Genomic DNA, 15033 nt, shown 5'->3' with positions numbered 1-15033 from the left:
GACCACTTCTCCTTCGGGACTCTGTTCCCATGGGACCGCTTCCATTGCTAGGCTTCAAGGGAACGGACCGGCTTGTAACTGGCAGACCCCGGTAGGCATTTTCTTAAGGATATTGGCACCGGGACATGCACCAGTCTAATAGGGAAGGTATTATCTAGTGCTGTTGATCGTATTTCCCGATATGCCTGCTTCCTTTTCTGCTTACAGAGTTCCTATGTCCCTTCTTCTTCTTCTTCTTGTACCCTTTGCTATTACTGCCATTCCTTCACTCTGCTGGTTGTTTGGAGGTTTGTTTTTTCTCGACAGAACTCAGAGAAACTGGGTAGGAGATGGGATCGGTTGTGTGCGCCCTCATCCCGACAGGCACATATGCACTGGCATCGAGGAGGACTATGGCTTGACTTCTCATGAGAGTAACGGAATCATGAGGAGAAGAGTCGTACGATCCATTTTTTCATCAGATTCTATTCCGACTCCATCCCTCTCGAAAGAAACCACAAATCCAAGAATGTTTGCAGAGAACAGTTTAATGACCAAGAGAATCAAACACTGAATAAATAGAAAGCATCCCCAGTCCCCCTGAATCACAGAGTGACGGTACACCTACTACTATACAAAGAGAACCCAGTTAAGGTATAAATAGGAATAAATAAATAAATAAATAAATAAATAAATAAATAAATAAATAAACGAAAGGTAGTAAATAGAGAGATGGGCAAGGTTATCTGAAAGTAAACGGTGTTTGTCGACTTCACTTGATGGTGCTGCCCCGTCCTGAACACGTTGGACACCCCGATTGCCTTCGTGTCACCGTGACGGCAGGCGTGAGCTTCTCTGAGGCGGCAGGACACGTGCAAGTGTGCTCCGATCAGTCAGGGAATGTCATTTCCGTGCGGACCCGGGCGGGTCTCATTTCCTCCTCCTGATTCTTTCTTGCAAGATTGTCGAGGAGAAGAAGGATCTCCCGATTTCTGCTCGGACCATCTCCCAGGCACACGGGCTGTGGTTCTTGTCTTGCAGGTAGAGGGAGATCCTTTGGAAGTAGGTCCTCAGGGTGGAGTCCTCATGCATGAGGGGGGTCTCGGCCAGCCCCGCCTCCTGCAGGGGACAGGCCTCCAGGTCATCCAGCTGCTCCGAGAGCCCCGAGCACAGTTCCTCCAGGAGAGTCATGTTCCAAGGAGCGGAGGACGTGTCCGGGCAGAAGAGGTGGAAGACCTTCTGGGTCATCACGTGGACCACAGAGAGGGCCTGCGCCTCCTGGAGCCGCTGGCCATCAAACAGCTCCTTGGGGAAGGCAAAGTCATTGGTGTCGTGGTCACAGGGGCCGGCGGAGAGTCTCCTCATCTGTCCCAGGAGCGTCAGGACCCTCCAGTTGCGCAGGCCGTGGGCGTCGGGCAGGTCGCAAGCCAGACAGCACAGGGAGTGGCAGCTGAGCAGCACCAGGGCCAGCGAGAAGGAGCAGGGCAGGGCCATCGGGGATCCTGCAGGGGCTGTGGGCCTGGCTGCGCTGGGCAAGTGTGGGAACCGCGGCTCCAGCTTCTCTGAGCATCTTCCCTCGTGTGTGGGGCTTAAGTAGGCAACAGACGCGTTTTCCATTTCTGAACGTCTCCCTCACTTTCTACTTCTCTTTTTGCTTTCCTTTATGACACACTTTCGACTGGCTCTAGAGCACTGTTTGCCAACTACGTGGGCGTGCTTGTCATGACTGCCCTTGCCTCCAGAGTCTTCTCACGCATTGATTGGCTTTTCACGCATCATCCAGAAAAGTTCGGAACCCGGATGCGCTGTCTCTAGAGTCCAGTGTATGTCCCATGCTCCTATGTGAACTTTGTACATGCGCAACCCCGTGTCGGTTCACCCTTCTCGTGTGAAGGCGACGCAGGGTTAAGGATGTCTAGCGCTGGTAAACATGAAGGCCAATTGTTAGGCTTCCGGCGTGGAATGGGATGGCCAACGTTGAAGAGTGACCTATCGAGTACTGATAGGTACATGATTTCTGATACGGAAAGCACATATGCAGGTGAACCATGTCTACAAAGACAAGAGAATGAACGCAGAGTCTCTCACAATTTAGAACGATGCCAAAGTGCTGATAGGAATCCAAGAGTTGAATTGCTTCCTTGACATGTGCTTCTCCAGTAAGGCCGTTTCAGGTTGCCTCGGCTGACAAAGTGGTCTCTTGCCTCACCTGCGACTCCGTACTCATCAAGGTGTTTTCAAAACTCCTTTTGTTCTGTTTCGCACTGTGTACAGTTACTGATGCGTTGACTGTCTTTCGTAACGTCAAACGATCACGTAGAATCTCTTTGTTCTGAAATGCTGAGAGCCCACATCACCTCCAGGCTCACACAGAAGCCACATCCACAAAGCGCCAAAGGCAGCTCCCAGGTCAGCCAGGGCCACCTCTCCCAGTGACTTTGAGATCCAGGAACGGATGGAGAGAAAGTCCTCTGCTCACAGGGGCCTGTCATTCCCGGGTGTGTCGCCCTCCTCTGCACACATTTCAGGGCTCTTCCACTAATTCAACGGCCATGCTTCTTGTGTGGTACTCAAGAAAGCCCAAGGAGAGACAACAAACAGGACGGAAGAAGCTTTGGCTGGGGCCCTCCCAGGCTGAGCTTTGGAGAGCCTCCAGACCACCGGACTACCTAAGACTAGTTCACAGAGCTCAGAACCTTGGAAGCCTTGTCACAGGGATTCCCTCTGGTGGCTGAAGGTTCATTTTCAGGGACACTATGCAGATACAGACCACGGATGTTGGAAAAGTCTATCTCGTATTTATTTTTCTGTGCAGCTCACTACTCGTAAAAGATATCTTGCTTTTTAGAGAAAGAGAGAGAGTGAAAGCAATATATAGAGCAGCATGAGCAGGGGAGGAGAGGGAGCAGCAGACACCCAACTGAGAAGGAGCCCGATGACAGGCTCCATCCAAGGACCCTGGGATTGGCGATCCAGCCAAAGACAGATGCCTCACGGAATGAGCCACCCAGGTGCCCCAGGGACAAGGAATCCTCTGCAGTCTCTGCGCTTGTGGGGAGCCTGATGTAGGGTTCCATCCAACCACCCTGAGATGAGGATCTCAGCTGAAACCAAGATCTGGCTGCTTACCCGACCTTGCCAACCACATTGCCTACCTCGCTGCTCTTTGGAACACTGTATTTTCCAGAGGGGGAGAGAGAGAGGAGAGAGAGAGAGAGAGAGAGACAGAGAGAGAGAGAGACAGAGAGAGAGAGAAAGAGAGAAAGAGAAAAGCTGAGGAAATTGGCTTTCTACACTCTCTGAATCCATTCCTTCTGAGAAAAACCTGCATTTAGCTCTGGAGATGAATCATCCAGCAGGGGCAGGCTGATGCAGAGAACACAAGCCAGGTGTCCAGGCCTGGTCACTACCTCAGTGCATTGCTGGCTGTAGGGGGCAGTCTTCTGCTGCAGAGCATCGGACAGACCACCGAGTCCAATCCTCCTGCTTTGTCTTTGCTTGTTCCTACAGCCACTGACCCCTGGTTGTAACGGGGACGTGCCCTCCTGTCCATAATGGTCCGTCATCAGGAGCAAAAGAAGACAACAAGGCCTCTCGGAGGAGAGTTTCCAAAAAGGAGGGAACGTCCACAGACTGTGTGCTTCAGTGAGTGGCTTGTCCTTAGAAGTCACATGGCCACACAGGATCCACAAGGGAATCCATTTGGAGACCACTTCTCCTTCGGGACTCTGTTCCCATGGGACCGCTTCCATTGCTAGGCTTCAAGGGAACGGACCGGCTTGTAACTGGCAGACCCCGGTAGGCATTTTCTTAAGGATATTGGCACCGGGACATGCACCAGTCTAATAGGGAAGGTATTATCTAGTGCTGTTGATCGTATTTCCCGATATGCCTGCTTCCTTTTCTGCTTACAGAGTTCCTATGTCCCTTCTTCTTCTTCTTCTTGTACCCTTTGCTATTACTGCCATTCCTTCACTCTGCTGGTTGTTTGGAGGTTTGTTTTTTCTCGACAGAACTCAGAGAAACTGGGTAGGAGATGGGATCGGTTGTGTGCGCCCTCATCCCGACAGGCACATATGCACTGGCATCGAGGAGGACTATGGCTTGACTTCTCATGAGAGTAACGGAATCATGAGGAGAAGAGTCGTACGATCCATTTTTTCATCAGATTCTATTCCGACTCCATCCCTCTCGAAAGAAACCACAAATCCAAGAATGTTTGCAGAGAACAGTTTAATGACCAAGAGAATCAAACACTGAATAAATAGAAAGCATCCCCAGTCCCCCTGAATCACAGAGTGACGGTACACCTACTACTATACAAAGAGAACCCAGTTAAGGTATAAATAGGAATAAATAAATAAATAAATAAATAAATAAATAAATAAACGAAAGGTAGTAAATAGAGAGATGGGCAAGGTTATCTGAAAGTAAACGGTGTTTGTCGACTTCACTTGATGGTGCTGCCCCGTCCTGAACACGTTGGACACCCCGATTGCCTTCGTGTCACCGTGACGGCAGGCGTGAGCTTCTCTGAGGCGGCAGGACACGTGCAAGTGTGCTCCGATCAGTCAGGGAATGTCATTTCCGTGCGGACCCGGGCGGGTCTCATTTCCTCCTCCTGATTCTTTCTTGCAAGATTGTCGAGGAGAAGAAGGATCTCCCGATTTCTGCTCGGACCATCTCCCAGGCACACGGGCTGTGGTTCTTGTCTTGCAGGTAGAGGGAGATCCTTTGGAAGTAGGTCCTCAGGGTGGAGTCCTCATGCATGAGGGGGGTCTCGGCCAGCCCCGCCTCCTGCAGGGGACAGGCCTCCAGGTCATCCAGCTGCTCCGAGAGCCCCGAGCACAGTTCCTCCAGGAGAGTCATGTTCCAAGGAGCGGAGGACGTGTCCGGGCAGAAGAGGTGGAAGACCTTCTGGGTCATCACGTGGACCACAGAGAGGGCCTGCGCCTCCTGGAGCCGCTGGCCATCAAACAGCTCCTTGGGGAAGGCAAAGTCATTGGTGTCGTGGTCACAGGGGCCGGCGGAGAGTCTCCTCATCTGTCCCAGGAGCGTCAGGACCCTCCAGTTGCGCAGGCCGTGGGCGTCGGGCAGGTCGCAAGCCAGACAGCACAGGGAGTGGCAGCTGAGCAGCACCAGGGCCAGCGAGAAGGAGCAGGGCAGGGCCATCGGGGATCCTGCAGGGGCTGTGGGCCTGGCTGCGCTGGGCAAGTGTGGGAACCGCGGCTCCAGCTTCTCTGAGCATCTTCCCTCGTGTGTGGGGCTTAAGTAGGCAACAGACGCGTTTTCCATTTCTGAACGTCTCCCTCACTTTCTACTTCTCTTTTTGCTTTCCTTTATGACACACTTTCGACTGGCTCTAGAGCACTGTTTGCCAACTACGTGGGCGTGCTTGTCATGACTGCCCTTGCCTCCAGAGTCTTCTCACGCATTGATTGGCTTTTCACGCATCATCCAGAAAAGTTCGGAACCCGGATGCGCTGTCTCTAGAGTCCAGTGTATGTCCCATGCTCCTATGTGAACTTTGTACATGCGCAACCCCGTGTCGGTTCACCCTTCTCGTGTGAAGGCGACGCAGGGTTAAGGATGTCTAGCGCTGGTAAACATGAAGGCCAATTGTTAGGCTTCCGGCGTGGAATGGGATGGCCAACGTTGAAGAGTGACCTATCGAGTACTGATAGGTACATGATTTCTGATACGGAAAGCACATATGCAGGTGAACCATGTCTACAAAGACAAGAGAATGAACGCAGAGTCTCTCACAATTTAGAACGATGCCAAAGTGCTGATAGGAATCCAAGAGTTGAATTGCTTCCTTGACATGTGCTTCTCCAGTAAGGCCGTTTCAGGTTGCCTCGGCTGACAAAGTGGTCTCTTGCCTCACCTGCGACTCCGTACTCATCAAGGTGTTTTCAAAACTCCTTTTGTTCTGTTTCGCACTGTGTACAGTTACTGATGCGTTGACTGTCTTTCGTAACGTCAAACGATCACGTAGAATCTCTTTGTTCTGAAATGCTGAGAGCCCACATCACCTCCAGGCTCACACAGAAGCCACATCCACAAAGCGCCAAAGGCAGCTCCCAGGTCAGCCAGGGCCACCTCTCCCAGTGACTTTGAGATCCAGGAACGGATGGAGAGAAAGTCCTCTGCTCACAGGGGCCTGTCATTCCCGGGTGTGTCGCCCTCCTCTGCACACATTTCAGGGCTCTTCCACTAATTCAACGGCCATGCTTCTTGTGTGGTACTCAAGAAAGCCCAAGGAGAGACAACAAACAGGACGGAAGAAGCTTTGGCTGGGGCCCTCCCAGGCTGAGCTTTGGAGAGCCTCCAGACCACCGGACTACCTAAGACTAGTTCACAGAGCTCAGAACCTTGGAAGCCTTGTCACAGGGATTCCCTCTGGTGGCTGAAGGTTCATTTTCAGGGACACTATGCAGATACAGACCACGGATGTTGGAAAAGTCTATCTCGTATTTATTTTTCTGTGCAGCTCACTACTCGTAAAAGATATCTTGCTTTTTAGAGGAAGAGAGAGAGTGAAAGCAATATATAGAGCAGCATGAGCAGGGGAGGAGAGGGAGCAGCAGACACCCAACTGAGAAGGAGCCCGATGACAGGCTCCATCCAAGGACCCTGGGATTGGCGATCCAGCCAAAGACAGATGCCTCACGGAATGAGCCACCCAGGTGCCCCAGGGACAAGGAATCCTCTGCAGTCTCTGCGCTTGTGGGGAGCCTGATGTAGGGTTCCATCCAACCACCCTGAGATGAGGATCTCAGCTGAAACCAAGATCTGGCTGCTTACCCGACCTTGCCAACCACATTGCCTACCTCGCTGCTCTTTGGAACACTGTATTTTCCAGAGGGGGAGAGAGAGAGGAGAGAGAGAGAGAGAGAGAGACAGAGAGAGAGAGAGACAGAGAGAGAGAGAAAGAGAGAAAGAGAAAAGCTGAGGAAATTGGCTTTCTACACTCTCTGAATCCATTCCTTCTGAGAAAAACCTGCATTTAGCTCTGGAGATGAATCATCCAGCAGGGGCAGGCTGATGCAGAGAACACAAGCCAGGTGTCCAGGCCTGGTCACTACCTCAGTGCATTGCTGGCTGTAGGGGGCAGTCTTCTGCTGCAGAGCATCGGACAGACCACCGAGTCCAATCCTCCTGCTTTGTCTTTGCTTGTTCCTACAGCCACTGACCCCTGGTTGTAACGGGGACGTGCCCTCCTGTCCATAATGGTCCGTCATCAGGAGCAAAAGAAGACAACAAGGCCTCTCGGAGGAGAGTTTCCAAAAAGGAGGGAACGTCCACAGACTGTGTGCTTCAGTGAGTGGCTTGTCCTTAGAAGTCACATGGCCACACAGGATCCACAAGGGAATCCATTTGGAGACCACTTCTCCTTCGGGACTCTGTTCCCATGGGACCGCTTCCATTGCTAGGCTTCAAGGGAACGGACCGGCTTGTAACTGGCAGACCCCGGTAGGCATTTTCTTAAGGATATTGGCACCGGGACATGCACCAGTCTAATAGGGAAGGTATTATCTAGTGCTGTTGATCGTATTTCCCGATATGCCTGCTTCCTTTTCTGCTTACAGAGTTCCTATGTCCCTTCTTCTTCTTCTTCTTGTACCCTTTGCTATTACTGCCATTCCTTCACTCTGCTGGTTGTTTGGAGGTTTGTTTTTTCTCGACAGAACTCAGAGAAACTGGGTAGGAGATGGGATCGGTTGTGTGCGCCCTCATCCCGACAGGCACATATGCACTGGCATCGAGGAGGACTATGGCTTGACTTCTCATGAGAGTAACGGAATCATGAGGAGAAGAGTCGTACGATCCATTTTTTCATCAGATTCTATTCCGACTCCATCCCTCTCGAAAGAAACCACAAATCCAAGAATGTTTGCAGAGAACAGTTTAATGACCAAGAGAATCAAACACTGAATAAATAGAAAGCATCCCCAGTCCCCCTGAATCACAGAGTGACGGTACACCTACTACTATACAAAGAGAACCCAGTTAAGGTATAAATAGGAATAAATAAATAAATAAATAAATAAATAAATAAATAAATAAATAAACGAAAGGTAGTAAATAGAGAGATGGGCAAGGTTATCTGAAAGTAAACGGTGTTTGTCGACTTCACTTGATGGTGCTGCCCCGTCCTGAACACGTTGGACACCCCGATTGCCTTCGTGTCACCGTGACGGCAGGCGTGAGCTTCTCTGAGGCGGCAGGACACGTGCAAGTGTGCTCCGATCAGTCAGGGAATGTCATTTCCGTGCGGACCCGGGCGGGTCTCATTTCCTCCTCCTGATTCTTTCTTGCAAGATTGTCGAGGAGAAGAAGGATCTCCCGATTTCTGCTCGGACCATCTCCCAGGCACACGGGCTGTGGTTCTTGTCTTGCAGGTAGAGGGAGATCCTTTGGAAGTAGGTCCTCAGGGTGGAGTCCTCATGCATGAGGGGGGTCTCGGCCAGCCCCGCCTCCTGCAGGGGACAGGCCTCCAGGTCATCCAGCTGCTCCGAGAGCCCCGAGCACAGTTCCTCCAGGAGAGTCATGTTCCAAGGAGCGGAGGACGTGTCCGGGCAGAAGAGGTGGAAGACCTTCTGGGTCATCACGTGGACCACAGAGAGGGCCTGCGCCTCCTGGAGCCGCTGGCCATCAAACAGCTCCTTGGGGAAGGCAAAGTCATTGGTGTCGTGGTCACAGGAGCCGGCGGAGAGTCTCCTCATCTGTCCCAGGAGCGTCAGGACCCTCCAGTTGCGCAGGCCGTGGGCGTCGGGCAGGTCGCAAGCCAGACAGCACAGGGAGTGGCAGCTGAGCAGCACCAGGGCCAGCGAGAAGGAGCAGGGCAGGGCCATCGGGGATCCTGCAGGGGCTGTGGGCCTGGCTGCGCTGGGCAAGTGTGGGAACCGCGGCTCCAGCTTCTCTGAGCATCTTCCCTCGTGTGTGGAGCTTAAGTAGGCAACAGACGCGTTTTCCATTTCTGAACGTCTCCCTCACTTTCTACTTCTCTTTTTGCTTTCCTTTATGACACACTTTCGACTGGCTCTAGAGCACTGTTTGCCAACTACGTGGGCGTGCTTGTCATGACTGCCCTTGCCTCCAGAGTCTTCTCACGCATTGATTGGCTTTTCACGCATCATCCAGAAAAGTTCGGAACCCGGATGCGCTGTCTCTAGAGTCCAGTGTATGTCCCATGCTCCTATGTGAACTTTGTACATGCACAACCCCGTGTCGGTTCACCCTTCTCGTGTGAAGGCGACGCAGGGTTAAGGATGTCTAGCGCTGGTAAACATGAAGGCCAATTGTTAGGCTTCCGGCGTGGAATGGGATGGCCAACGTTGAAGAGTGACCTATCGAGTACTGATAGGTACATGATTTCTGATACGGAAAGCACATATGCAGGTGAACCATGTCTACAAAGACAAGAGAATGAACGCAGAGTCTCTCACAATTTAGAACGATGCCAAAGTGCTGATAGGAATCCAAGAGTTGAATTGCTTCCTTGACATGTGCTTCTCCAGTAAGGCCGTTTCAGGTTGCCTCGGCTGACAAAGTGGTCTCTTGCCTCACCTGCGACTCCGTACTCATCAAGGTGTTTTCAAAACTCCTTTTGTTCTGTTTCGCACTGTGTACAGTTACTGATGCGTTGACTGTCTTTCGTAACGTCAAACGATCACGTAGAATCTCTTTGTTCTGAAATGCTGAGAGCCCACATCACCTCCAGGCTCACACAGAAGCCACATCCACAAAGCGCCAAAGGCAGCTCCCAGGTCAGCCAGGGCCACCTCTCCCAGTGACTTTGAGATCCAGGAACGGATGGAGAGAAAGTCCTCTGCTCACAGGGGCCTGTCATTCCCGGGTGTGTCGCCCTCCTCTGCACGCATTTCAGGGCTCTTCCACTAATTCAACGGCCATGCTTCTTGTGTGGTACTCAAGAAAGCCCAAGGAGAGACAACAAACAGGACGGAAGAAGCTTTGGCTGGGGCCCTCCCAGGCTGAGCTTTGGAGAGCCTCCAGACCACCGGACTACCTAAGACTAGTTCACAGAGCTCAGAACCTTGGAAGCCTTGTCACAGGGATTCCCTCTGGTGGCTGAAGGTTCATTTTCAGGGACACTATGCAGATACAGACCACGGATGTTGGAAAAGTCTATCTCGTATTTATTTTTCTGTGCAGCTCACTACTCGTAAAAGATATCTTGCTTTTTAGAGGAAGAGAGAGAGTGAAAGCAATATATAGAGCAGCATGAGCAGGGGAGGAGAGGGAGCAGCAGACACCCAACTGAGAAGGAGCCCGATGACAGGCTCCATCCAAGGACCCTGGGATTGGCGATCCAGCCAAAGACAGATGCCTCACGGAATGAGCCACCCAGGTGCCCCAGGGACAAGGAATCCTCTGCAGTCTCTGCGCTTGTGGGGAGCCTGATGTAGGGTTCCATCCAACCACCCTGAGATGAGGATCTCAGCTGAAACCAAGATCTGGCTGCTTACCCGACCTTGCCAACCACATTGCCTACCTCGCTGCTCTTTGGAACACTGTATTTTCCAGAGGGGGAGAGAGAGAGGAGAGAGAGAGAGAGAGAGAGAGAGAGAGACAGAGAGACAGAGAGAGAGAGAGAGAAAGAGAGAAAAAGAAAAGCTGAGGAAATTGGCTTTCTACACTCTCTGAATCCATTCCTTCTGAGAAAAACCTGCATTTAGCTCTGGAGATGAATCATCCAGCAGGGGCAGGCTGATGCAGAGAACATAAGCCAGGTGTCCAGGCCTGGTCACTACCTCAGTGCATTGCTGGCTGTAGGGGGCAGTCTTCTGCTGCAGAGCATCGGACAGACCACCGAGTCCAATCCTCCTGCTTTGTCTTTGCTTGTTCCTACAGCCACTGACCCCTGGTTGTAACGGGGACGTGCCCTCCTGTCCATAATGGTCCGTCATCAGGAGCAAAAGAAGACAACAAGGCCTCTCGGAGGAGAGTTTCCAAAAAGGAGGGAACGTCCACAGACTGTGTGCTTCAGTGAGTGGCTTGTCCTTAGAAGTCACATGGCCACACAGGATCCACAAGGGAATCCATTTGGAGACCACTTCTCCTTCGGGACTCTGTTCCCATGGGACCGCTTCCATTGCTAGGCTTCAAGGGAACGGACCGGCTTGTAACTGGCAGACCCCAGTAGGCATTTTCTTAAGGATATTGGCACCGGGACAGGCACCAGTCTAATAGGGAAGGTATTATCTAGTGCTGCTGATCGTATTTCCCCATATGCCTGCTTCCTTTTCTGCTTACAGAGTTCCTATGTCCCTTCTTCTTCTTCTTCTTGTACCCTTTGCTATTACTGCCATTGCTTCACCCTGCTGGTTGTTTGGAGGTTTGTTTTTTCTCGACAGAACTCAGAGAAACTGGGTAGGAGATGGGATCGGTTGTGTGCGCCCTCATCCCGACAGGCATATATGCACTGGCATCGAGGAGGACTATGGGTTGACTTCTCATGAGAGTAACAGAATCATGAGGAGAAGAGTCGTATGATCCATTTTTTCATCAGATTCTATTCCGACTCCATCCCTCTCGAAAGAAACCACAAATCCAAGAATGTTTGCAGAGAACAGTTTAATGACCAAGAGAATCAAACACTGAATAAATAGAAAGCATCCCCAGTCCCCCTGAATCACAGAGTGACGGTACACCTACTACTATACAAAGAGAACCCAGTTAAGGTATAAATAGGAATAAATAAATAAATAAATAAATAAACGAAAAGTAGTAAATAGAGAGATGGGCAAGGTGATTTGAAAGTAAACGTTGTTTGTCGACTTCACTTGATGGTGCTGCCCCGTCCTTTATAAGGTGGACACCCCGATTCCCTTCGTGTCACCTAATGGTGGCGTGAGCTTCTCTGAGGTGGCAGGACACATGCAAGTGTGCTCCGATCAGTCAGGGAATGTCATTTCCATGCGGACCCGAGCGGGTCTCATTTCCTCCTCCTGATTCTTTCTTGCAAGATTGTCGAGGAGAAGGATCTCCCGATTTCTGCTCGGACTATCTCCCAGGCACACGGGCTGTGGTTCTTTTCTTGCAGGTAGAGGGAGATCCTTTGGAAGTAGGTCCTCAGGGTGGAGTCTTCATGCATGAGGGGGGTCTCGGCCAGCCCTGCCTCTGGCAGGGGACAGGCCTCCAGGTCATCCAGCTGCCCTGAGAGCCCCGAGCACAGTTCCTCCAGGAGAGGCATGTTCCAAGGAGCAGAGGACGTGTCCGGGCAGAAGAGTTGGAAGAGCTTCTGGGTCATCACAAGATCCAGCTTGCCACCTATCTCCTCTTCCATCCACTAAGAAGACTTGTACACAGCAGAGACCAGCCTGCCCTGTGTCTCATTCAGGGAGCCGACCCTCACGGACCAGTGACTAGCCTACTGTGTGCCCCATCCCCATAAACGGAAAATTTGGTGTAGTAGCAGTGGCAGGACCACACTTTATTCTGGAGCTTTGTTCCTTTGCAGGACCTTCCATCCATCTCTTAAAAGCAATTCCAACATCCTGGAATTGCCACTAAGGGACATCCAATAAGTAGTGGAAATAGAGAGTTAGAAACCCAACCCGTATTCTATTGGGAAAGCTTGGGGTAAATGGTATATGCTGTTTACGGAGAGAATGTCCCAGAGTTGAGTCACCAGTTGGCCCCCTTCCCTTCTGGAGTGTCTTGGTTTCATCCAGCAGCCGTCTACAACCCTCATGGGGGCTGGGAGCACTGGACAATCAATCCATATGTGTGTGTTCCTGGGCAAACCATCATTATCCCCCAGGGATGATTGATTATTAATTATTTATAATGGGGGGGTATAAGATTTTCCTATGGGACTACTACCTGTCTCCAGGAAGAACTTCAGGCACCTCCTCAAGGTTCTTAGTCTCTAAGAACATCTTTTGGCAGGAAGCGGTGTCTCTTTACTTCGGAGCCAAATGACTCCATTTGTCATGACAACTAACCACATTGCAACGGTCTAGAAACTGGAATGAGGATAGTTGGTTTGCAGTTAAAGTGAAAGTTAACATTTCAGAGCCAGCAGAAATAACTCAGAGCACAAAGAGAATAGGAAGTGAGACCAAGTCCCTATGTTGATCCCTCCAGGTTTCCATCCTCCCAGGAGACAAGACCAGTCACACAGAAAAGCACAGAGACAGAAATTATGTTGGCACTAAACCAACTTTGTTTCCCAAAGAAGGAACTTACCGGACCTCAAAGGTGGAATTGTGCTGCACAGACTCAATTTCAGGGTTCTGTTGTTCCTCTGAGGGTCCCTTTGTGTTCACCAAGATTATTTGGACAGGCCAGGTCTGAGGACACCGAAGAAGTCTGGGAGGACTAGCAAGGAGAGTCCCTGGCTACACGGGATAGAAACGTGAGCCAGCAGGAAGGAGAGCAGGATTTCTTGAATAAAGCAGTGACAGAGTGTCACTGTCAGAGTGGCACATGGAGTGTCTAGGAGACTCAGAAAGGAAAGATGAGAGAGTCTCATCTGTGATTGGGGTCTGGAGTTTTTATTGATGATTGTAGTCTGGTGCACATGATCTCTCAGGCATCCAGGAACTGGTCAAACAAGGACAAGGTCCTAACCACTTAATCTCTGGGGCCAGGAAGTCTTGGCATCCTGATATCTAGCACCAGTGGTTGGGAAGAAGCACATGACGGCCGGCATGCTCATTATGTGTACTCATTCCCAAGATATTACCTAGTATGCTTGAAGACTCAGAAGAAAATCACTAACTCCTGGTCCCTTACAAGGAGGACACACCGTAAGGCATGCACAGGGTGGAGTGCAAGTTGTAGCAGGAATGGGAGAAAGAAAAGCAACAAAAAAATGGATTTCCTGGGGTCTCTTTAGTTTTCCTATGTCAACTCTTCATCCTCAGCACGAGGCCCAGTGTCCTGGCTCAATACATCATGTTCACTACACGGGCTCTGATTTCCTGCTCCTACCAGAAGGTGTTCACAAAACACCGAACTAGTTTGCTTCATCACAGCCATATTTGTTAGGCCTGTGCAAGACACTGGCCAAAATATCCACTCTACTCTTAACTGGCATCGACCACACCTACTGGGATTATTGCTGAAACCACTGGGACTCTGGTTGCTTTCAGGTGCTCAGGGCGTTGGGGTTCAGGCTGCAAGAGCACAGTTGTCAGCCTTTGCCCAGCACTAGAGGAAACCCCCCAGGATGGCCTCATCTCAACCTTGCCCACAGCCTGGCCACCACAGGAGAATACCTAGCCTGGTGTCCTACACAGAGCCACACATCTAAACTCAGACTCTCCTTGATTCACACAGCTCAGGGCAACCAGGCTATTGATCCACAAGTCGTGGTGGGTCTTTACTCAAGTGACACCCAACGACTGTCTTCCTGAGATGCTCTGGAGACAACTCAGAGACAACGATGAACCCCCATCGCCTGCTCTTATCTCCATCCATCTCTGGAGGAGAGAGGGCTCCATTGCACTCCGATATCTACAGTGTGGCAGGTAATAAGCAGTGTTACCTCAGGCCAAAACATGAAGGTGTGTATTCTCAGTCCTTGGCCCTGCTTGCTCTTGCTTGCTAACCTACCTACTCACTCTTCCTTGTTACTAAGCTTGGCTGTATCCACTCTTCTAGAAGGCAGGCATGGAGCCTTTAATGACCTGCTGTGGACTGAATGTTTGGATGGCCCTTTGGAAGGTGACAGAGCACAAGCAGGTAGCCATCATGTTGGAATTGGGGCATTCATAAGAGTCCCCCCAATCTAGGATTTTCTCTCTACAAGCTACCTAGCATGTACTTTGCCTTTTTTTTTTTTTTTTTTTTTAGCAGAAGGAAAGGACTGAGCCCTGAGCTACCTTATCTTCTCCTTAAAATACCTCCCGGCAGAAGTCTGTAAAAGACCTTAAGGGGAGAGAAAACATCTCACCCAACTTGTTTTTCTAGGCAACTGGTCCATTCCCCATCACTTCCAGAGCTCAACTAATATTCATGGGGAGAACAAGTAGAGTAATTATAGGAGAATGGACAATACCAATATAGACTAAAGATACA

At 50.8% G+C, this 15033-nt stretch overlaps 1 protein-coding gene across 1 annotated transcript; it reads right to left on the bottom strand.

Moving 5' to 3' along the window:
* Positions 1 to 8273: 8273 nt before the first annotated feature.
* Positions 8274 to 8916, bottom strand: LOC112911649 (interferon alpha-1/2). The gene has a single exon (XM_072731986.1). The coding sequence runs from the start codon at positions 8835 to 8837 to the stop codon at positions 8274 to 8276; it is 564 nt and encodes a 187-aa protein (XP_072588087.1). The 5' UTR covers positions 8838 to 8916.
* Positions 8917 to 15033: the final 6117 nt, after the last annotated feature.

This window comes from Vulpes vulpes, chromosome 12 (assembly GCF_048418805.1).
Source record: "Vulpes vulpes isolate BD-2025 chromosome 12, VulVul3, whole genome shotgun sequence".
Classification (NCBI taxonomy): Eukaryota; Metazoa; Chordata; class Mammalia; order Carnivora; family Canidae; genus Vulpes; species Vulpes vulpes.
Note: the sequence above shows the minus strand (reverse complement) of the source record. Positions and strands in the feature narration are given on the sequence as shown.

Excerpts from the sequence above, each read along its gene's own strand:
- LOC112911649 (XM_072731986.1), bottom strand. The coding sequence starts at position 8,837 with ATGGCCCTGCCCTGCTCCTTCTCGCTGGCCCTGGTGCTGCTCAGCTGC.